Source organism: Malaclemys terrapin, chromosome 1 (genome assembly GCF_027887155.1).
Source record: "Malaclemys terrapin pileata isolate rMalTer1 chromosome 1, rMalTer1.hap1, whole genome shotgun sequence".
In the NCBI taxonomy this organism is placed as follows: Eukaryota; Metazoa; Chordata; order Testudines; family Emydidae; genus Malaclemys; species Malaclemys terrapin.
The window spans coordinates 104,607,432-104,631,445 of NC_071505.1; the positions used below are offsets into that span (position 1 = coordinate 104,607,432).

The window sequence follows — 24,014 nt, forward strand, 5'->3', positions numbered from 1 at the left end:
GTTTAAAGCATGATTGCAATACACATATTTATTTCATGGCTGTGTATGGCATACATATACTGCAAGGAGGGCTTCCTTGACAGATTTTTGTCGATTATGTCAATCCTACTATTCCAAACCTGCTAACCTCCAAAACACTTCTGTTATAGCATCTTACATCTGATTTATGACACCCCCTGCTATTCTAATCTTAGGTCTTTCCTGACCATATTGTAGGGCAGCTGTCCACTGGGCACTGGGTTAAGATCACCAGCCAGATTTCCTGGAGAGAGACAGTTGTGCTCTAACCTTCTGTTCCAGGTAGCCCTAAGAACTGCTCCTTTTGTCCTGCTGAACTCTTTCTGATGGAAGGACAAATAGCCCAAATTTACAGCTAGAAAATGCAAATGTGGCCAGGTTACTTTAGATCTCAATTAGTAGCCCCTTTGAATGGTAGAATAAAACACCAGGTCAGGGTCAGATGGAGGTAAGCATGGATCCACAATAAGGATCTTCGGGCCAGATTTTCCAGAGATATTTACGTGCCTAAATATGCAGATTTGTGCCTAGTGGGATTTTCAAATATGCCTAAACAGGTTAGACACCTAAATCCCATTGAAATCAAATAGAAATTAGGCACCTAACCTGCATAATCATGTTTGAAAATCCCACTAGGCACCTACCTGCATCTATAGCCACCTAAGTACCTTTGAAAATCTGGCTCTTAGCCATATTTGTGAACCTACTTCTCTGAGCTGCCCTAGGTTCTTAACGACCAGTCCTGAGAATTGGGCCTATATACTCTGAGCCATCACAAGGATTTGGAGGATAACATTCTGCCCTCAGTTACACCTTTGCAGTCACATTGACCTCAGTGGGATTGCAGCCAGGTACACAATCACAAATTGTCTCCTGGAAATTTAGTGGGGGCATCAAACTGGAAATTACTGAGATCAGAACAAAATGTGATTCCCGACTGCATAGCAAGTAAGGAATCTTCATGACCCATTTGGTTCTTAAAGACGCACCGGTTACTTCAGTCTGTAGTGGGCAGTCGTTATAATCTGTTAAAAACTCAACTCCGTTGATGGAAAACTATGTGCCCATGGGGTGTTGGCTTTGGTGAGGTTTCTGCTTTCTCCCTCTTGTCATTCATCTAAAATCTCCCCATACTCTAACCCCTTTTCACTCTGAGATTTTAGTCTTTTCTAACTGATCTTTTTTTTTTCACATTGCAGTCCCCACTCCATCCCAGACCGCCTGCGGATCCGAGTGAACAGGATTAGTTTACAAGATTACGAGGGGCTGCATTATGACAAGGAAAAACTGCGAGAAGCCTGTAAGTCAGTAGTGGCTGACTGAGCTATTGCTTTCTTTTGCCAGATAATGTCTGTAATAGACCTGATACTAGAAAAAGTGCAAGGATCAAGTATTCATTATGCATAGCTTGTACATGGAATATACAAGTGTGTCCATAATTAGGCATGAACTTTGTATGTTATTTACATTAATCTTAGAATAACTGATCCTTGTTTATCATCCATGTATGGACTTAGACAGTAGTCATAAGTCAGGATAGTATGCTTGTACTGTGCATAGTAATTGAAAACAGCTCTCTTTTTTTTTTTTTTTAAATCAGTGTCTCCCTGGTGGCCATATTGGATCTTACTAATTTTTAAAGATTCTGTAATTGACTTAAAATTTCCAGGCAGGTGTTCAATTATTGGATTAATCATATCATATCTAGGAGTTGCATTGGCATCTAGGATGGTCACAAAGCAGATACATTTGCCTTTGCAGGTGAATCATGCAACCTGAATCCCTTAGTCTTTAACAGCCCTCAGCACTCCATACAGAAAAAAAAAATCAGTGTTTTGTGTTCTCTTGTAGTGATTTCATCATAGAATATCAGGGTTGGAAGGGACCTCAGGAGGTCATCTAGTCCAACCCCCTGCTCAAAGCAAGACCAATCCCCAACTAAATCATCCCAGCCAGGGCTTCGTCAAGCCTGATCTTAAAAACCTCTAAGGAAGGAGATTTCACCACCTCCCTAGGTAACCCATTCCAGAGCTTCACCACCCTCCTAGTGAAAATGTTTTTCCTAATATCCAACCTAAACCTCCCCCACTGCAACTTGAGATCATTACTCCTTGTTCTGTCATCTGGTACCACTGAGAACAGTCTAGATCCATCCTCTTTGGAACCCCCTTTCAGGTTGAAAGCAGCTATCAAATCCTCCCTCATTCTTCTCTTCTGCAGACTAAACAATCCCAGTTCCCCCAGCCTCTCCTCATAAGTCATGTGCTCCAGCCCCCTCATCATTTTTGTTGCCCTCCGTTGCACTCTTTCCAATTTTTCCACATCCTTCTTGTAGTGTGGGGCCCAAAACTGGACACAGTACTCCAGATGAGGCCTCACCAATGCCGAATAGAGGGGAATGATCACATCCCTCAATCTGCTGGCAATGCTCCTACTTATACAGCCCAAAATGATGTTAGCCTTCTTGGCAACAAGGGCACACTGTTGACTCATATCCAGCTTCTCGTCCATATAACCCCTAGGTCCTTTTCTGCAGAACTGCTGCCTAGCCATTCGGTCCTTAGTCTGTAGCAGTGCATGGGATTCTTCTATCCTAAGTGCAGGACTCTGCAATTGTCCTTGTTAAACCTCATCAGATTTCTTCTGGCACAATCCTCTAATTTGTCTAGATCCCTCTGTATCCTATCCCTACCCTTCAGCGTATCTACTACTCCTCCCAGTTTAGTGTCATCTGCAAACTTGCTGAGGGTGCAGCCCACGCCATCCTCCAGATCATTAATGAAGATATTGAACAAAACCAGCCCCAGGACCGTCCCTTGGGGCACTCCGCTTGAAACCGGTTGCCAACTAGACATGGAGCCATTGATCACTACCCGTTGAGCCCGACAATCTAGCCAGCTTTCTATCCACCTTATAGTCCATTCATCCAGCCCATACTTCTTTAACTTGACATCAAGAATACTGTGGGAGACTGTATCAAAAGCTTTGCTAAAGTCAAGGAATAACACATCCACTGCTTTCCCCTCATCCACAGAGCCAGTTATCTCATCATAGAAGGCAGTTAGTTTAGTCAGGCATGACTTGACGTTGGTGAATCCATGCTGACTGTTCCTGATCACTTTCCTCTCCTCTAAGTGCATCAGAATTGATTCCTTGAGGACTTGCTCCATGATTTTTCCGGGGACTGAGGTGAGGCTGACTGGCCTATAGTTCCCCGGATCCTCCTCCTTCCCTTTTTAAAAGATGGGCACTACATTAGTCTTTTTCCAGTCATCCGGGACCTCCCCCGATCACCATGAGTTTTCAAAGATAATGGCCAGTGGTTCTGAAATCACATCCACCAACTCCTTTAGCACCCTCGGATGCAGCGTATCCAGCCCCATGGACTTGTGCTCGTCCAGTTTTTCTAAATAGTCCTGAACGACTTCTTTCTTCACAGAGGGTAGTCACCTCCTCCCCATGCTGTGCTGCCCAGTGCAGTAGTCTGGGAGCTGACCTTGTTTGTGAAGACAGAGGCAAAAAAAGCATTGAGTACATTAGCTTTTTCCACATCCTCTGTCACTAGGTTGTCTCCCTCATTCAGTAAAGAGCCCACACTTTCCTTGACTTTCTTTTTGTTGCTAACATACCTGAAGAAATCCTTCTTGTTACTCTTAACATCTCTTACTAATTACCACATTCAGGGTGTAAAGTTGAAAACAGGCAGCCGGTTGCACTGGCATCACTGATGACGATGATCCACATGCTTTAAAATGAAGTCCCTTTCCTTGATGACACATGGAATCATTAATCAATGCGGGACACGGCTGCTTGCGATAACAGTTTAATAGAGTCTTGCTCATGCATCTGGCTCATTATTCATGTTAAATTACAAGTAGTCTGTTTGTTGTGTAACAAAGCTGTAGCTTCCTCTATAATACAGGACTCCCTGGTAATTACAGGATGGCAAGCCTTTTAATTGGTTTGCTTATCTTACTGTAGAAAGATAGCAATACTGTTTCAGTCTCTCTCTCCCACTCCTCCCTAGTTCCCTGGCTCACCATCACTTCTTCCAGCAATAGAATTGAGATGGTCTGAATTTTAATACAGGTTCTGACAGCCTCTTGTAAGCTCCTGCTGGTAGATTTCAGCCATAATTAAAGCAATTACTGACTCCATCAGAGGGCTGATGAGAATTATAACAAGATGATGGTGGAGTGGAGTGGATGATGGTAGAGTGGAGTTTCTATTAATAAACTTGAGATGTGAGTCCGATGGACCCTAGACAAAAGGGAACAGATTATAAATATTCATTTATACTGTGAAAATGTTATTTTGGGTGAATTGATGCCTCTTTTAAATCTCTTTTCCTGTTGCATAGTCTCAGCATTTGAGGAAAGGAAAACATATCCATTGTCAATCATTTTTTAAAATCCCTTAACAGGCCTAAAACAAACCTGTTCTAACAAACAAACAATTTAGAAGATGGGATACTGTTATTACAACAGTAAATACATATTATGTTCTTTGTTACTGGTGAAAAACACAATGATGATGTTATACTAAATGTCTAGTAAATAATGTAAGAGTATTATGAGAGATGTGACAGATCTCTGAACTGGATTTTGTATGTATGGGAATCTGGCCATTTGCTGGATTTTTGTTCAGATTCATCATAAAAATAAAAATTTGGGTGTCAAATACTTAAAATGGCTACTGCCAGGTAGTGGAGACCATTTTAAATATTAGCCTGCACCTTCATCTCGTCTTCCTGCTGTTTGACTTCCTGCTAATTCCACCTCTGACCCCAGACTGGTTCCTCACTTTCTTTTTAGTACAGCATTGCTTTCTCAAAAGCCTTTTCCTGGTCCAAGACCCATCTACTCGCTGCCTTCCTTCCTTCCTTCCTTCCTTCCTCTGAATGCTTTTTGTAGTAGTAAAAATGTTGGAAAACAAACAAAAAAGCCCAGTCCCCCTCCAGCTGCCCCCCTCGAATCAACTTAAAATAGACGACAAAAGACATGCATCCTCCCCACTCCTCTTACAATACTTAGAAAAGTCCTGAGTGAATATATAATCTTTGAAATTTACCCTAAAAGTCAACAGACTTGTACTTTGTTGGGCCAAGAGCTAAATACTTCCTACTAAAATTGTGCTTACTTCAGTTTGCTGGAGTTTGAATCAACTTTCAGGATGGTGCAAGGGAAGAGAAGAGTTCTCTACAGATGCTAGAAACCAAACTATTTCATAAATTATAGTCATCATCTTGAATTTGACACCTAGAAAAAAAAAATATCCATGCAGTCCAGTGAGCATAATGACATAACCTCCCTTCCCAGTTACCTTGTGACATAGACAGCATAGATCTCCTATCGAGATGTCTAATCAGCAAAACATGGTTCTGGGTATGGCAAGGAATGAGATTGAAGACACCAGGCACCTTCAACTAACTGAAAAATGCAGGTAACTATTATTACTGCATTTCTGAAGTGGGTTATTGAATATATATTAAATGATTTTTGGTAGCAGCTCAGTGGGTCTGAACAGGTAGACCAAATACCCCCACTCTCCGTCTTCATCAGTGAGATTCCTCCTTTTGCCTGGGGCGCTGGAACAATGTGTATAGTGGGGGTTCTGAGAGCCATTGAACCAAACTGTAAACCCTGAATATCATGGAAACCACTTGAAGCCGGGGGGTGCAGCAGCACCCCGAGTTCCAGCACCTGTGCCTTTTGCAATAAATTATCATTAAAAATTACCAGCCCAAGCAAAAAAACAAAAACTGCTCACCTGCTCTTTACCAAGATAATTGTCATGAAAATGATATGATAGTCTACTCGCCTGTCAAAAGAAAAAAAAATCACTTACCCTGGGCAAATGGGTAGGTAGAATTTTGCAAGGCTGATTTTAAAACATAACTATAGATAATCCCTACGTTCCAAAGAAATATAGCTGTTTGTTTGCTGCCAAGCAGAGACCCTGTTATATGAATTCTAAGTTGGAGAGGCTCACTTTTGAAGTGCGTGCCAATTTCTCTGCATCAGGTCATGCCCCCACAGTAACACCATGGCTTTCAGCAGCCTGTATTTCTCACTCTGTACCCTTGTGGGTCTCAGTCCACACATCTTTCTGTACTGTAACAAAATCAACATGGATATGGAAAGTCCAGAATGTCTCAATTACTGCCCACTTCCCTGCTCCCACTATCTTAATAAAAAACCGCCAACAACAACAAGACAGAAATCAGAACATGAAAAGGAAACCAGTTAATAACAACCCACTTTATTCTCCCCGCAGGAACACTTCAGGAAAGCTATTAAGATTTTGCCTATGACATGTCTCCATAATAGAGTTTTGGAAGCTCTGACATCAGCATAACAATCTGAATCACCCTAACTCAGAGTAAACACATTTCACGCTCCTTGTGTGCTTGAAATACTCATTTGATTCTATCAGCTGCTTCATCTAAAATTGAATTTTTTCCCTCGTCTAACAACTTGTCATACCAACAGTTCAGGGAAGATTAATCTATGCTCTACTGGAGGTAGACACCTCATTTTGAAAACCTTTTGAGCAATTAAATGGTGTCACTCTGTCCTCTGAAGGGCACGACCATTCGCACCTGATTCTCTTTTTCTGTCATGGTCTACTTTTCTTGTTGCTTTGGCAGGCATTTCACCAACATTTGCTACCGAATTATCTGCCCCAGCACTCCCTCCCCACTCCCTCTCTCTTGTTCTTTCTTCTACCTACCCCTGGATATTATCACTGGGATGGTGAAAATGTAGGGGATACCTTGCACCCTTCAGCAAGGAGAAATGGGTAGCTTCCTGACTATTAAAGCATCATTCTTTTGAGAATGGAGTGTGCGTGTTTGTGGTGTGTGTGTGTGTGTGTGTGTGTGTGTGTGTGTGTGTGCGTGAACACACGTGATGTAAGTAAAGCTGGGCAAAAAAAATTTTGATGAATAGTTTATTCATTTAAAAATGCAGTTTTAGGTTGACCGAAAATATTTGCAAATTTGACATGAATAGTTTTGATCAATTCCCTCTCTGCCCCCCAACTTAGATGCCGTTCACAGCACAACTAGAGAAGGACTTGTACAACGTTTACCCCACAGGTTACAGCACTCACCCAGGATGTGGGAAAACCTGAGTTCAATGTCCCACCAGGGAGTGGGGATTTGAACTTGGGTTTCCTGCATTGTAGGAGACTGCCATAACCACATCTCGCTCATCCTGTTGAAGCTGTGCCTCTTTTTATAGATAATTAAACGATCATTGGAACAGGAACTTAGGGTCTCTCTTAGGGAAAGCCCTAATTACCAGGCTACAGTGTCAAAGAAAATAATAGATAACAAATGGAAGAAAGGAGATGTTGAAATGACGAATATAAATCAGAAGCGAGGAATTGTGGAACATTGATTACGAGATGGAAATGGTAGGATTATCAATAATAATGAAGAAAAGGCAGAAGTTTTCATTAAATATTTCTATTCTGTATTTGGGGAAAAACAGATGATACAGTCACACAATATGATAAGATGAAAATATTTTCCATTCCAATAGTAACTCAGGAGGATATTAAAGAGCAGTTTCTCAAGTTAGGCATTTTAAAATCTGCATATCCAGATAACTTGCAGCCATGAGTTTTAAAAGAGCTGACTGAGGAGCTCACTGGACCATTAATGTTGATTTTCTATAACTCTTGGAACACTGGGGAAGTTCCAAGAGACTGGAAGAAAGATAATATTGTGCCAGTATTTAAAAAGGGTAAATGGGATGATCCGGGTAATTATAGGCCTGTCAATCTGACGTCGATCCTGGGCAAGATAATGGAGCGGTTGATATGGGACTTGATTAATAAAGAATTTAAGGAGAGTAATATAATTAATGTCAATCAACATGGGTGTATGGAAAATAGATCCTGTCAAATTAACTTGATATTTTTTTTGGATGAGATTACAAGTTTGGCTGATGAAGGTAATAATTTGAAGGTAATATACATAGACTTCTGTAAGACATTTGACTTGGTACCACATACAATTTTGATTAAGAAACTAGAAAGATACAAAATTAAGATGGCACACATTAAATGAATTAAAAATTGGTTAACTGTAACGTCTTAGTAGATAATGAAGAGGACAGATCAATGCTACAGATTGATCTGGATTGCTTGGAAAGCAGGGCACAAGCAAACAATAGATGTTTTAATATGGCTAAATGTAAATGTAAATATCTAGGAACAAAGAATGCAGGCCAAACTTGCAAGAGGAGGACTCTATTCTGGGAAGCAGAGACTCTGAAAAAGATTTGGGAGTGTGTGTGTGGGGGTTGGATACTTAGCTGAACATGAGCTCCCAGTGTGGTGATGTAGCCAAAAGGGCTAATGCATAAATAGGAGAATCTCAAGTAGCAGGAGAGAGGTTATTTTACCTCTTTATTTGACACTGGTGTGAGAACTGTTGGAATAGTGTGTCCAGTTCTGGTGTTCACGATTCAAGAAGGATGTTGATAAATTGGAGACAGTTCAGGGAAGAGCTATGAGCACGAGTAAAGGGTTAGAAAACATGCCTTTTGGGGTATGTCTACACAGCAGCTGGGACGTGTAATTCCCAGCGTGTGTAGCTGTACAGTGTGGCTGTGGCAGCACAGCTGGCAGCTTGGGCTAGCCACCCTAAGTAGGTGCCCAGAGATTGGGTGAGATTGTACTCAGGTGGCTAGCCTGAGCTGCTGCCCGTGTTGCCACAGTCACATTGTGATAGACTGAAGGAGCTGAATCTGGTTAGCTTAACAAGAGAAGATTAGGGGGGTCTTGATCACAGACTGTAAGAAGCTATGTGGGGAACAAAGAATTGATAATGGACTCTCCTGTCTAGTAGAGAAAGATATACCAAGATCCAATGGCTGGAAGGTGAAGCTAGACAAATTCACTGGTAATAAGGTGTAAGTTTTTAACAGTGAAGGTAGTTAACCATTAGAAGAATTTAACAAGGGTTGTGGATTCTTTATTGCTGGCAGTTTCTGAAACAAGATTTTTTTTTTAAAGAGGTGTTCAAACTAGAATTATTTTGGAGGAAATTCTATGGTCTGTTATGCAGCAAGTCAGACTAAATGATCACAATGTTTTTTTTTTCTGGCCTTCGAATCTGAGAGTTCTCTTTCTCTCTGGCCCAATGACTGTTCCATGGGCGTTGGGTGAAGCCCCCACTTTGGGGAGACTAGCCCTGAGCCCCCCCGGAGCCCAGAGGCCACCCCCTTGTGGTCAGAGGAGCCCCAACCTCTCCTCCCCCACTGCCCATGCTATGCCAGACAGCCTGTCCCAGCCACTCTGGGCTGCTAGCTCAAGCACTGGGCAGCCCCAGCACCTGGCTGCCAGCCCCCACAAGCTTCAGGGGAGGGGGGAGCGAGGGCAGGGCCTCAGGGCAGAGTGCGGACAGGGCTACAGGTCTGGGTTAGGGAAGGCTTAGCCTCCCGTGACCTACGATACCCACCATCCATAGACTATGCAGTCTGATTATGAATAACTGTGAATTGCTAGTATAAATGACATGGAATGATATTTCCAGATATGGAGGGCTGCATTCTCGATATGTCTCTGGATATCTTCTCTGCTTTTCCTTGTAACTGCAGGAGAGTTTGATCCAAAGTGGCGTGGTGAGGAGGAGTTGAGTTGGTCATAAACTGAATTTATTCCACCTAACCTTTTCTTTTTTTTTAATAATAAAAGCCTTTCAGATTCAGACCATCATAAATGCTTTCCCCCCCTTCCTATTGTGGAGCAGAAATGCTTATCACTGTGGGGACATGCAGCGAATATTCACAACACAATTAGTGAACTGAGCAGTCTGCATCCCTTTCTGATTCTTCACAGTATCGCCATCTTAGATTTGTCACCACGATGGCAGAGTGGTGAATAAGGTCACTAGGAGTGGGAACTGCACAGTGACTCTTACAGAATCTGCTTAGCATTCTGTATGCTCTAAGCAGTGTAATCCAATGCTTTTAGATTCAGTATGTCAAAAGAGGTGTGTTCCCCTGCCAAAACAAGCATGCAGTTTCCCCCAAGCTCTTCCCTGCCATGCTGTCCCTGACCCTCTCCAAGTCCTATCTTTTCCCCACCCCTGGCTCCTCACCCAAGTCCCATTTTCCTCACTTAGCCATGGCCAGTCTCCACTTTTCAGATCTACCGTCCTAGTCCCAGTTTCCTTGCCTAGTGAGTTCTAGTCTCCCATTTCAGTCTCCACATCCCAGTCTCCCCACCAGGCCATCTCCTTGCCCAGCCATTCCCAGTTTCCCGTCCATGCCCTTCTCCTTGTCCCCAGACTTATCCATTCAATCAGTTTCCCTCGCCCTCTAATGCCCTTGGCCTCCAATCACCCCAGTGGCAGATTTAGCGTTAGTGGGGTCCTGTGCATAGCTTCATTTTCGCCCTCCCTCCCCCCAGGACCCAGCCAATGGGAGCTGCAGAGTTGGTGATCGGGGCAGGGGTAGCATGCAGAGACATACACTCCCCCCCCCAGGGGCCGCAGGAATATGCCATCCGCTTCCAGGACCGAAGCGGTGTGGAGGGAGGGAGGCAGAGTGGGCAGGGAGCCGCCTTAACCCTGCAGCGCTGCTGCTGGCACGTCTCTGTGCACCCCTTAGCGGGAGGAGGGCAGCGGCTCTCCATGCGCTGGCAGGAGCCACCTCCCCCTCCTGCCAGGGGCACACAGAGACATGCTGGCCGCTTCTGGAAGCGGCTTGGGGCTATTGGCCACGGCATACAGGCAGCCTGTCTGCCTGAGCCCTGCTGCGCTGCCAGCTGGGACTCGGGGGCAGCTTGTCAGATATTTGTCCTGCATTTTGGGGGCACCCTCTGTTGTTGGGGGCCCCGTTCCACACATGGTTTGTTTCATGGTAAATCCGCTCCTGAATCACCCTCATACCCACATTCCCCATCCACTCTGGCTCACAGTCCCAGTCTTCATCCCTGGTATCCTCATCCAATCTCAGTTTCCTCTGCACCTGCTCCCTGGCTCCTTGTCCCAGTGGGTTTTAGTTCTCTTCCTGCACTTGGGCTTCTCATCAGATCTGTCTCCCTGTCTTCCCTCCTTACTGGTTCCCAGTCCCAGACTCCTTGCCCAGCCAGTTCTGGCCTCTCCTCACACAATCCTAGTCTCTTCCCCACCTACTGGCTCCCAGTGCCCCTTCCTTTCCCTCCCAGTCTCCCCTTCAACTCCTAGTCCCAGTTTTTCTCCACCAAGCTCCTTGCCCCAAACACCAGAATTCTGGCTGATGGCTCCCTGGCATGTATACTGAAGGGCAGCCCAATGATCCGGTAAGCACGGCATGTATTCTCCGCTGTAACCAGCCAACTGTGCCTGCTGGTGCAGGGTTGGTGGAGGTGAGCTATGACCATTCCTTGTCCCTGACCCTTTTGAGAAGACTAGAGCTGTTGGCAATGCTTACTTTCCACATTATTGCAGGCACTTGCTTAATGGGACAATGGGGAAAGGTTTGTAGTGTCCTCTGTGCACCTCCATCTATGCACCTGCACAGAACCATCCATAATCTAGTTTATATGTATAGTTTCATATTTATTCTGTAGATGTACTCAGATATGTTCTATCAAATATGCCCAGTTTTAACAATCTACACTGAAAACTCAACCTGGAATGCCCCTCCACCCCCCAAAAAGAGAAGGAAAGAAAAATCAGACTGTTTTTCCCAGGTCTTACCTTGTAACTAGTAATTAGGATCTTATTGTTAGAAATTAACCAGCAAAGCTGCCAATAATGTGGACGCAGACAGAATGCAGCTCTCTCTACCACAGCTGCATTGGCCCACAAGTTCTGACAGTAGTAAACAAACCAAACCCTCTTGTTCTTTTCAGTAAAATCAGCAGAAATGACCTGAGCAGAGACAGGGAGTGTTTGTGTGGTAAGAAGGTCCTATTAAATACTCAATTCTTGGTCTACAACCACACTTTACAAACTGAACCCCTTAATATGTGTCTGGTTATTTTACAGTTCCAACTCAAGGGACTAGAGAATTTATTGTGATGATTTGGCCCTTTACATTTCTAATGTCAGTGGAAATCTCATAGGAAAATGATATCCTTATAACATCCTGAACATACGAGATCTTTTATTTGCTACATTAAACATTTACAGCCAAACACATAATATCCACATCCCTGAAGGTATTGAACTTGCTAGGAGATCACACCTGTTTTGATCAGGATTTTTGCAGGTAAATTGTGGTGTTTAGATCACAAATTGAATCCCTTAGCAACAGCAAATGAGGAAGTTAATTGAATTTGATCTTTTCTTGGTGTTAACAGGCAACATTTTTAGTTTTTTTCCATTTGTGTCTGTATGAAATTTTCACTAGCTTCAGGGATTCAACATAATGAAGGGATGGTAGGTGGGAGTTTTCTCCTTTATTTGTACATTCCATAACTAACATCATGAGGAGTTTAGAAATCATTGATAATTCTTCCAGCCAGCATTTGGGGTGATCTGCATAGCAAAGAGTAGCGTGTGGCACCAGACACGTTGCTGTGTCTCCAACCCAGCCTTTTGTTGATACTTGATTGAAGTTAGTGCCATTATAGGCAACAAACTTTCATCAGCAATGGTCCAGGAAGTAAACTAATTGAAATATTCTGCCTGTTTTATTCATTTACCTATATTCTTATAATGGCATTCTAACTCTCATCAGCACAGGAGAATTAGGGAGCTGTCCCTATCTCTCTGACTGCTCCCACGCCCACACCTTTCACCTGCATTGAGTGACGTTTCGACCCTGAAAATAATTAAGTAATTTATGTGTATTTTGGTGAGAGCCATGGTTGTTTTTTGTTTTGTTGTCTTGATGTACCTTCAGTGTGGGGTGACGTTGGGTCCATTGTGACATCCCCTAGGATACAATCTGGACTGTGGAACTTTGCTGTGTCCCCTTAACTGTCCAGCCTGGGGTGCCTTTTACACTGCTTTGCTGTCAGAACAGCCACTCCTGGCCTGCTCATGATGCCTTCAGCATGCAAAGTCACTCCCAGCTGAATACATCAATGCTCTCCCAGCCACTCATGAACTATGTATAGGATGACACCTGCAAATCTTCTGGTCCCAGTCTTGCACCCCAGGAATGTGCGTCTTGAACTGCTCAGGACCCCTCCGAACAGTGTGAGCTCATTAAAAGTCCATCATTCCATCAAAGGGAATGATTATGCACTTGCCTTTGTTAACCTGAGCAGAGCTTTCCCAAACACTTCAAACAAAACAGATTGGTTTAGATAAAAGAATAAAACAAGTTTATTAACTAGAGAAAGAGATAGATTTTACGTGATTATAAGTGTTTAAGGCATAAAAGTGAGACTTGGTTACAAAAAAAATAAAAGATAAAACCGCAATCTAATTCCTAAACTGAACCCAGCTAAATAAGATTAGAAAGCAAGAAGATTTCTCTCACCCAATAACTTTCAGCAGTCCATGCTAACTGGAAAGCCTTCCAGCTAGAACCACTTCGCCCAGTTCAGTGTACGTTCTTTCAAATTATCTTGCTGCTGTGAGTAGAGATGGGGAGAGAAGAGAGATCTAGAGGCATTTTTGTCACCCTTTTAATACCCTAACTCCTTGTGCTGTAAAAACCTTTGCTGGGTCATGGGGTCAGGCAGTTCCATAGAATACGTGAGCTTGCAAACGTCTTTCAGGTGAATTGTAAATTTCCTGTTTACAACTCCCCTGATAGCGAATCTCTGATTAAGCAGTTAACAATTTCTTAATACCTGTGCTTAGTTCTTTGGTATGTTTCTGAGGAATTAGTCTGTGGCATTCTCCAGAACTATAGCACATTACACAGTAAAATCTCATAGTTTCACATGTAGTATTGTTACACACGTCATAACAGTACAATGGTGTTCAGCAGATTATGAGTTTTCAAATAATATCTCACAAGGCATACTTTATACAAAATATAATGAAGATGGGGGTACAGGGTATCAAAAGCAGGCAAGGAAGAAGGGTCTTGGAGCCCAGGTTGCAGTCTGACTTCTGCCTTTACACTGCTATTTTTAGCTTTGCAGCATGAACACCATGACCTGAAGTTAGTTTATCTGTTCTCTGAGACTCATTGCTATGGCTTGTTTTTTCTTTTGTGTTTTGCTGTCTTGACGTACCCTCAGTGTGGGGTGACATTGGGTCCATATACTTGCTCTGAGTGGAACTGGTTGAGAAATGAGGAGTGTGTGTGGAGATTGTTGTTGATAAAATTTTCCATCCAGCTCCAATTTTGAAGAGAATTCTCTTCCGTGTTTAGCTGTTTTTAATTTCCTTTTAATCTATAAAATTCAGGTTGTCCCTTCTTGTTTTAGGAAACTGATTTCCCTTTAAAGGATCTCTTTGGTGATCTTCCCAAGCAATTTATTTGTATCTCCCTCCTCATTGCTCTGCCATGCACATAGTTATCTGTACTGGGAAGCAGCGTAGTCTGGTGATTAGATCAAGGAACTGGGAATCTGGAAATCTTCTGTACTTTCTCTAATCTATCACTCGCTGTGTGGTCATGAACAAATCTCTAATCTACAGTTGTGTCTATTCCCTCTCGCACACTCCACCTGAAAAATGGGGATAACAACATATACAGTGGTCACCATATATCAAATGGTACCATCCATCCCATGTTATCTGAGATATCACAATATTTCCTTATATTTAGAATTGGCAATAACTACAGTATCCTAGATACCACTTATCGGTATCATTCAGCAAACAATGATTTTCTTGCCAACCAGTGTAAAGTACTTTGAGATTTTTGGACGAACACTGACATGTATATTGAAAGTACTTACTATTACCTGATAAAATAAGGAATTAACATTTCAGTTTTTGGTCACACTAGCCCAGGATTCATACAGAAGAGCTAGGGCACTTATACAAACCCATTGTAAATGTCACTCTCATCATTTCATGGGTGGAATCACCGAACTATGATTTTTATAAAATTCTTTTATCAATACCGTGTTAAAATTAATATATGGGACTTAATTTAATGAATGTTCTTTCTCCCACCTGTGAAGACTGAAAGGCACACTGTGCTTTTCTTCCATCCATGCAAATAACTCAACTTCAGGAAATTTCATAGCTGAACTGTCTCTTGCATATTAGCACTTACATCTCAGATTTATGGATTTCCTTAAAATTCCAGACATTCTAAAGTCCCTCCTCTATGAGTCATGAGGAACTATTACTGTTATTCATTAACAACTTCAATCCTTGGTTAGTTGCATTGTCTCAGTAGAACTAGGCTTTGGTCCCAGTTAGGCACATAAATTCCTTAGTCAATGGAGGGGGTTAATAGAAAAGAAATTAAAAAAAAAAAGAGGAAAATGTAGGACCCAATTACACAGTCCCCTTGTGCATTGTTGCTATTGGAGGCATAGTGATATCTGTTGTGATTCACTGATTACTTCTGTAAAACATTACAAAATACCATTTCAGCAGGGACTGTAGAGGGGCGTACAGAATTGAAACTAAATAGCCATTAAATACATTCATCAACGTGCTTGCAGTTCTCCTTTCAGGGCAGGTTAAGCAATAATAAATACTGAGCCAAGAGAATTAGTCTGTACCCCAGAGTATCTAAACAAATAAAAAGCACATAACAATTGGCACTGTTCTTCTATAGGCTCTCCTCACCAACTCTTCTTGGTAATGAAAGGTCTTAGGGATCAGCGTTGGAATCCTTCTTTTCTGGCATTTGTAAGAATTAAGATGTGGGTGAGTGGGAGATTGCTAGAAGGAAATGTGTTTTTTCATTACTGCAGAAGGAATGTGAGAGATTCTCTTCCTTCCTTATTGGTCTTATTGCTACCTTCCTCCCACATACCCATTCTTCTTTTCTCAACCCCCGCCACCGAGCAGAACATCCTACTTTTTTCTTAGGCTCATAATCATTAGTGCTGGATATGGTGTTAATGCCACGGCTCTGGTCTGTGTTGGCCTGTAGGCCCTGTGCAGAGCTTGAACGCTGCAGAACTCTTCCTTCCATGCTTGAGATTGCTAAACTTCTCTAGCCTGCCTCAGTGGGCCAGGGGAATATGAACCATGAAGACTCTCCTCATTATCTCTTGTCATTGTCTGTTTCCTTCACTTATCAGAACGAAGAGCTCCTCAGGAGGCAAACATCCCAAGGTCCCTCTTAATCAAATCCTTTTGAATTACAAGAGCATCTGCTGTTGCAGCACAGTTAGTTTTTCAATTTACCCTACTGTTGTCAGTAACTTTACATGACTCCTTGTTATCCAATCAACTAAATTGTTTATGACGATAAGGATCTCATCCTCTCCTGGAATATTTCCTATGAATATTCTGATCTCTTCCTGCTATTTCTTTGCTGCTTCCCCAGTTGCTGCTGCTCTGTTTGGTTAAAGCCTGTCTAGGGAGAGGGAAGACATTATTAAATTAGTCCATTTTAAAAATACGAGTACTTCCGAGTCTCCCTTCTCCTACTTGTTTGGTGAGATGCTACTAAAGCAAGTGAGTACCCTCATTTGCAGGCTCATTGAAGGGTCCAAGAACAGAGTAGCTACAGGGACTGAACTTCCCTGCTGCCATTAAAAGTGATGCCTCCAGGACCAGGAACAACATTTTGTGTTTTCGGGTTTTTAACAAAAATGTGAATATTTTTTCTGCAAAAGCGGATTTTTGGGGGGCAAGGGAAGGTGTGAACATATTTCTTTTTTGTCAAAAAGCCATTTTTCATTGAAAAATGTTTTGACAGAACATTTTCTACCCTCTCTAGTTATAATCTGGTGGGCCATAACTTCTGAATGCTTAATGTCTATTTTAGAGGATCAGTGGTCAAGACTGGCCATCTCAAAATTTGAACTCATTTTTCCCCCTTGTATCTCATCACAAAGTCCATGCAACTGTTGCCAGATTTTCTTTGATACAAATTCTTCAGTTGTTTTTCTGCTAAAATAAATAAAATGCAGAAATAGAAAATCAACATCAGTCAATAATTAATAAATCAGCATGCCCAGGCTGGAGATCATAAACAGCCCTAAAATTTCATATCAGTGTGCACAGCTCCAAAACAGATTTTTTTTTTAAAAGAGAGTCAGAGGTAAGTGGAAGAAAAATGGTTAGAAAATAGATGTAACTTTTAGGCTTCCAAGGTTATTTGTTTTTCATTGACTTTAAATTGTTTTAAAAGTGCTCCAGAGTCTCATTTCAAAAAATAATCACGGCTTTTTGCAATGCATAACAAAACACTCAACACCAATAACTCCTTTGCTGGGATTCTATTCCTTTTGCTGTGTCAACATAATTGATAGTATTGGCAGACAAAGAAGGATGTAAACACACTGTAGCCATATTAGCACCTGCAGTATTAGCAACACAGGAAAACAGATGATTTGATAAATACAAAATGGTAAAATGGATAAGGGAAAATAGGGTCAGGTTTCTAGGTGGGTGTTAAAAAGTAGATAGTAAAATCTTATTGGGGAATAAAAGGAAAATGCACTGAGAATGTTTGTTTAACATTTGAAAAAGAGAGATTTTAATTAAAGGGTTCTTTTTGCTGCCCCCAGCCATACCTCTGGGAATTATAGTTATACGAGGAGATTGTGACTTGGAGGCCTGTCGTATGTACATTGACCGGCTACAAGAGGTGAGTCAGTGAGAATTTCAGTTATTACTTATTGATTTATGACATACTTTTCTCAAGTCTGAGTGTGTTACAGAACGATAGCTATAGACACAAGGTATAAGAAATGCTTCACTTTGCTTGCCCCTGAAACTGAAACTTGTCGAGGGTGGGACATGGGAGCTATTATATATTCATGAACAGTATTGCAGAATATTTGGAGGGCAGGAAGCAAGAGAAAGAATACTCTATCAATTTAAAGCAAAGAAAGGAATGAAAGGTAGTAGGTGGACTGTATTTACTGATGCTGGAATTTGATCAGAACAGCCACCCCATGAATCTTGCAAAAATAATGTGGGTCCTTCAATGAAAAGTAGTAGTTAGGATTAGGAAGGTCCTGATTATTCATGTAAGGATAGATAAATGGAGCTGACTATGCAAATGATGTAATATCTGTATGGAAGTGACTCTGCTCATATCTGTGGTAAAGCTATGAGCATGCCAAGTATGAACTAGGTATTTCCAGAAGCCTGTGTTGACTCTGAGGGGCCATGTAGTTAATAAAAGTGCTGCACTTTCTCTATTGACAAATTGTCTCCTAAGAGCTGATTAAACATTACATTCTGTCTCGAAGACAGAATCTCCAAATGCTCCAGTAAGCAACAATCAAAATAATTTAAAATATACATGTATTTAGGAACCAAGGTAATGGACTCTCATTAATGTGATGTAACAGCTGTTACTTTATTTTTAATTTCTGGTAGGTGTTTTTTATCAGTCTCTATTATTTTTGTCCAAGAACTTCAAAACCAAAGGTCAGATTTAGGCTCCCAGGTCCATACTGAGGGCATCAGAGGTGGTGGCCCAAAATGCTAAGCATCCCACCACTCCCCTTGAAGCCAGTTGGAGCTGCTATAGTGCTCAGCCCTTTTGAAAATGAAGCTACTTATTTAGATAGTTAAATGCAGATTTAGGAGCCTAAGATTAGGATTTATTTTTAAAATTTTGGCTAGGATGTATATCAGCAAATGGAGCTCTTAAAATGCAAACAACGTGTCAGGACTACAAAACAGAAGTGTGCTGTATCTTAATATGGAGACAGGTTTGGGAGTGATGATGCAGTGAGAGGATTTGGAGGACATTTCCCATCAGATTATAAATTATGGCCTACATTAATCACGTGCACAAAGCCCTGAGTAAAGGATGGAAAGTAGCTTCACTCAGCATGGAAGAGATCTGGAAAGGAATTCTGACCCTGAGTTATCTCTGGCTCCAGTTTATGGGGGAACTATGTTACTGCAGCCCTTTACTGGGTTTAACTTCCCTTGCTTATGGTGGCTGAGTTCCACTGGTTAGCACATTGTGGGAGGAGATGGACTGGAGCCAAGGCTCATCCACTCCCCACCTACTTACTCACAGGATGGGAAGTGGAAGCCCCACTAAGTGTACAATGACTCCCCTTCATACCCACACTTGGTATCTTGGCAGGGCTCACAGTTTGTTGTGAATATTCTACATTTGAGCTGTGGTAATAGGGGGATACAGGTCACTTGGTATGTCATTATTCCCTTTTAGGATGAACATATGGTAATTCTTAGAAGTTCTTATATCTGCGGATGCAAATATCTATGTTTGCGGATCGCAGATCAGATGCAGATACAAATTTTGTATCCTCACATGGCTCTAAGAATTGGGTTTCTGGGCCAAACATTTCAAAATGCAAAATTTGCTTTCCAGAAATATCCTCAGTATTAACTTCAGATCCTCTGAGTGAGCGAGCGCTGCAGCCAGTAGAGTTATTTGCTAGAATGCTTATTGGAAGTGAGCACAAAAGAGTTGCAAACACGATGAAAGCTAATAGTCTAAAAAATGTGAATAAATAGTTGCAAAATTCTTTTGTGTTTTTTACCCTGTTCTTGGGTGGAGTTGCACATGCTAAATAAATAAATTAGGTTGAGTTAGTGTGGGCATCTCTTGTGTGGAGTTTGTAAATTGGTTTTGGATTCATTGTCATTGTCATTTCTTTTATTCTCACATTAGGACCTGCAGTCGGTAACTTCTACTACGCAGAGAGTTCACTACCAGGTAAAATATGAAGAGCACTTCTTGTTTTAATTCTTTAAGATATAGAGAAAGGTTCATCTCAGCAAAGAGTTGATTGATGTTTGAATTCAGATTACATTCTCTGTATATGAAGCCAGACTTTGAATAGAGTGTGTTATCTTAGATTACCCTTAAATTGCCAGGTATCCCAAAGTTTGAGATGAGTTTCTGTATCCTCACAACACAGCCCCTTATGTAGCAAACCCTGGATTGTAGAACTGTTCTCAAAATTATTTTGGGTTGGCACAACATCATAATGTAGGTTGTACTGCAACACCATTGCATTTTTTCTCAAATTAGTGTTTTGAAGAGTTTGTCCTGTAGGACAAATGGCTAAACCTGAATAGATACTTTCACTTTTTCTGATAAATGGAACAATAATATAATATCTCACGCAGCCAGTAGCCTGAAATAACACAGTATGTCAGTGAGATTAAAAACAGCAACCCTGGAACATTTATAACCACTGAGCACCACACACATCAGAATGTGCATCTATCCCAGCTTTAAATTAATTCACACAAATACATTTTAGAAGCTGGTGTCTAAATTGTGCATGCAAATCTTTCTTTTGCACATAAAACAGAATGCTGTGCGGCATGGTTTCCATTTGTATTTGCAACTTAGAAGGCCAGTTATGTATTTCTTAACTACGTTGTCATATGTGATAACTGGGATACTGTGCCCGGGGTATTTTATCTGGTTCTATATTAGGAAATGCTCTCTTAAAATTAATCATTCTGTCCGCTGTACCACCTTAAAATTGAAATCAGGGATTTGAATAGAATATATCAGTGGGACTGCCCACCTGAGATTGACTTTATTGTCTCCTGCACTAATTTGTCATTGGCAATGGATTACTAATGGTATAGTAAAGATTTACTGTGATAGAATCCAAACCATACGGCTCAAACCTGCAAGATGCCGAGCATCCTTTTAAGGGTTTAATGTCTCCAACTCCTATTGAAATCAGTAGGAACTAAGGGTATTAAGTACGTCACAGAAAGCACTCAAGTACATTGTAGTTACGAGAGCATTATGGTTTAGGAACAGATTATTTTTTGAGGATCAGTGATTAGTTGGGTGACATAGACTCCAGTTAGACATAATCCCCAACATATGCCCTGAGCCCTGGTAGATACTAATAGAAAATGTACATTTGGAAAAAAATGATTTTGAAAGTTCTTTTTTGAATGGGTGTTTGTTGGTTCCGTTGTTCCCCTTCCAATTTCAACATCGTACTGTTGATATTTGTGTCAGCCACTTCCAACTACTGAGCATAAGAGCATTATACATTAGACAATAAAATGGTGAGAATTATTCCACTCAGCTCATTATAGAAGAGTCCATATCCAGAATTACCCTAACTGGCTGCAGGCTGCTTCACACAAAGGAACAGCTGGACGTAAAATGCTGGTCTACGTGTGTATGTATATGCAGGCACAAACTAGAGTAGCCAAAGTGAAATGTCAGAGATCATCCTCCCTACAGCACTGAGGTAGCTCTAACCCCTGTAGTTATCTGCTCTGTATAAATGAATCACCTAACTGGCTCTGGAAATGCAAGTCAGCTTGAAACCTCAATCAATACTTTATGATGTTTCATTTTGAATGGCACTGCCTTTATGTTTTGTCTTCTGTGCTTGTTTATCCTTGATTGGTTCAGGCATCTGTGTATTCTCAGTGGGTTCTTGCTACAAACTGTCTTGTTAGGTTAATTTGGGGGCTGTTCCACATTTTGTTGGCAACCAACTATAAATTATGGAAAGGAAGAGAAATCAGGGCAAGAGCAGGAGTAAAGTGCTTCAGCTGATAGTATTGTCTTCATATCTCACTAATAAGGTTTCACAGGCACTTTTAAATCTTATAAACATTTACATTTCTCTCTTGGGCCTCCTCTGCAGCTGGAAATGAGGAGAGTCAGCATAAACTTATCAGTGAGCTCGCTGCACATTCAAAAATTGCTGCTAGATTTTTTTTTCATTCTGTTTGTTCCTCGGATATGTTTAATGCATATTCATATGAGTGATACCCGCCCATCCAGGTTTAGCTACTGAGGCAGGCCTGCCCTCAGTGAAGTAATGGAGAAAGCACATTCAGATTTCTGATTTAAGTTTCCACCTGGCAATGCTATCCTTTCCACTGCATCTTCTGATAGGTTCCAGGGATCTGTCCCCATGTCTGCTTCAGTTCCTCCTCATACCATCTACCCCTCTGATATACATCAATAACCTCAGATTCTTCCTCATTTTCATCCCCTGCTTCTTTTACTCTAGTCCTCACCCTATTGTCAAATAGAAGGGTAGGTAGTAGTACGCACTCACACACACACACATACACACACACACACACACACACTAGTAAATCCAAAAAAATCCTCTAGGCCATAGTTTCCCTCAATAAGTTCTAGACACACAGCACATCCACTCACTCACACAAACAAACTCTATAATCTAAGCATACTATTTCTCCTACAAGCTGAGATGGAAGAAAGATGGTTACTATTATCCCTATTTCCAATTACTTGCAAGGCACTCAGGATAAGAGCTGAGTCAGTCCTGCTAGCCACAGATGTCAGGTTCCAGGGAGCTTTACATGTTTCCACGTGTTTCAAACCTGATGTGTAGATCACTAAGCCAAGTCATCGCATAAGTATGCGCATAAGCAGAGTGGGGATTTTTTGCTTTCTTTCTCCTCGTGTCTCTTTAAGGACTTAAGTGTACAGTTGTAGTCAAACATAGGGCAGTGGATGCAAGAAAGGAAATATATGGTGACCAAAGACAAAAGGAGGGAAGGACAGACAAGCACTGGCAATAAAGGAATGCAGGACTTAGAGACTCCAGTAAAATGCAAGTTTGGGAGTGAATTGAGACAACTTTACATTTTGTGGAGTAGAGGGTGGGTATGGGTAGTATTTGTAAGAAGTTTTTCATCAAGTGAAAACTGTAAACCTGTAGCAACTCAGGCAAAAGTTTGCTGCTGGGACTCTAGCAAAGTGCCAAATCTTTGAGTGCACTGAAACATTGTATAAGTTGTCTGGAGCAGCCTTTGCTTTTTCCTCATGGATAGTCAGGAAAGGAAGCCAATAATAGATGGAACAAATCAAGCTCAGAGGCAGAAGCTAATAAGATGAATCTTACAAAAGCTGGTAGGCTGCCAAGGAAAGTTGTTAACAACTTGCAGTTGCCTCGTGCCAAACTAATATGCATCCACCTGGCTGAGAAACAAAAGACACAGTCCATCAAAACATTAAACACTAATCATGGGAACTGCTTATTGTAAACAATGCAAGCACTCTGCTGACCAAGAATAACGGGGAAGCCAAGAATGTGTATATGTGTACAGTACTGGAATAACCCTATTACATCTCCAAGTGTTGAGGAAGCATCTAATACCTTTAGATAAATGAAGAAGCAGTGCATGATACACACTAACATATGGAGATGTGACTTGTGATTTGATCAACCAGAAGTTTCATTTATCTAGAGTTTAGCTGAAAGTACAACCTCATTCAGGTCACTCAGAGATTTTCCCTAGGAATTTACAAACAAACCAACAAATTCTTGAGCATTCTGATTTGCACATCTCTGCAACCTAGGGGAATGGAGAGATGAAACACCATTTCCCTTCCCCCTAGATTCTTTGGTTTCTTCAGACATCTTAGAAATATCTCAGATAGTTGGAAAACAAATAATCATTTGCAAAGCAGAAAAACAAAACTATCCACAGGGGAATAAATGTTATTTTCACGTTTCTAAATGATACAAATATTGATGAGTAAATCCACAAAAATTAAGAGCTATTGAATAAACAAAGTACTTGACAGTATCTGTATTGAAGCTCCAAATGTGTTATTTGTGCACAATAAAGGGAAACCGTCCATTATGTTACCTTCTATACCTAATACAGTTTCCCTCTTGTGTATTAAGCAGCCTCCTTCTCCTCCTCCATATAAGCTGCACATTTTCAACAGTGGAGGTAATTAATCACTGGTAATTACCTTTACCTACGGGTATGATATATTCTCCATCATCTGAAGTCTTCAAATCAAGGTTGTCTTTCTAAAAAAAAAAATATTCTAGTTTAGTGTTTCTCAAATGGTGGGTCGTGGGAAGGTTGGAGATGGGTTGGGCCTAATGTGGAGATGAGGTCTTGGGTGGGGGTGGAGAGTGAGCCTGCCCCACACTCACCCTGCAGCAGCAGCTCCTGTCTCGTGGGGCTGGGCCTAGCTCCCTCCTCTGGACATTGCAACCTGGCATGCAGGGTTACAGTGCCACTCACT

General features: G+C 41.5%; 1 protein-coding gene across 1 annotated transcript in view; it reads left to right on the plus strand.

The window, feature by feature from the left end:
• The window catches only part of DGKI (diacylglycerol kinase iota), a 286,719-nt gene that overhangs the window by 196,541 nt on the left and 66,164 nt on the right, over positions 1-24,014 (plus strand). The window contains exons 21-23 of the mRNA XM_054034123.1: positions 1,218-1,318; positions 17,575-17,654; positions 19,671-19,715. Of these exons, the coding sequence (XP_053890098.1) occupies positions 1,218-1,318; positions 17,575-17,654; positions 19,671-19,715 (226 nt within the window). The remainder of the gene's footprint in view (positions 1-1,217; positions 1,319-17,574; positions 17,655-19,670; positions 19,716-24,014) is intronic.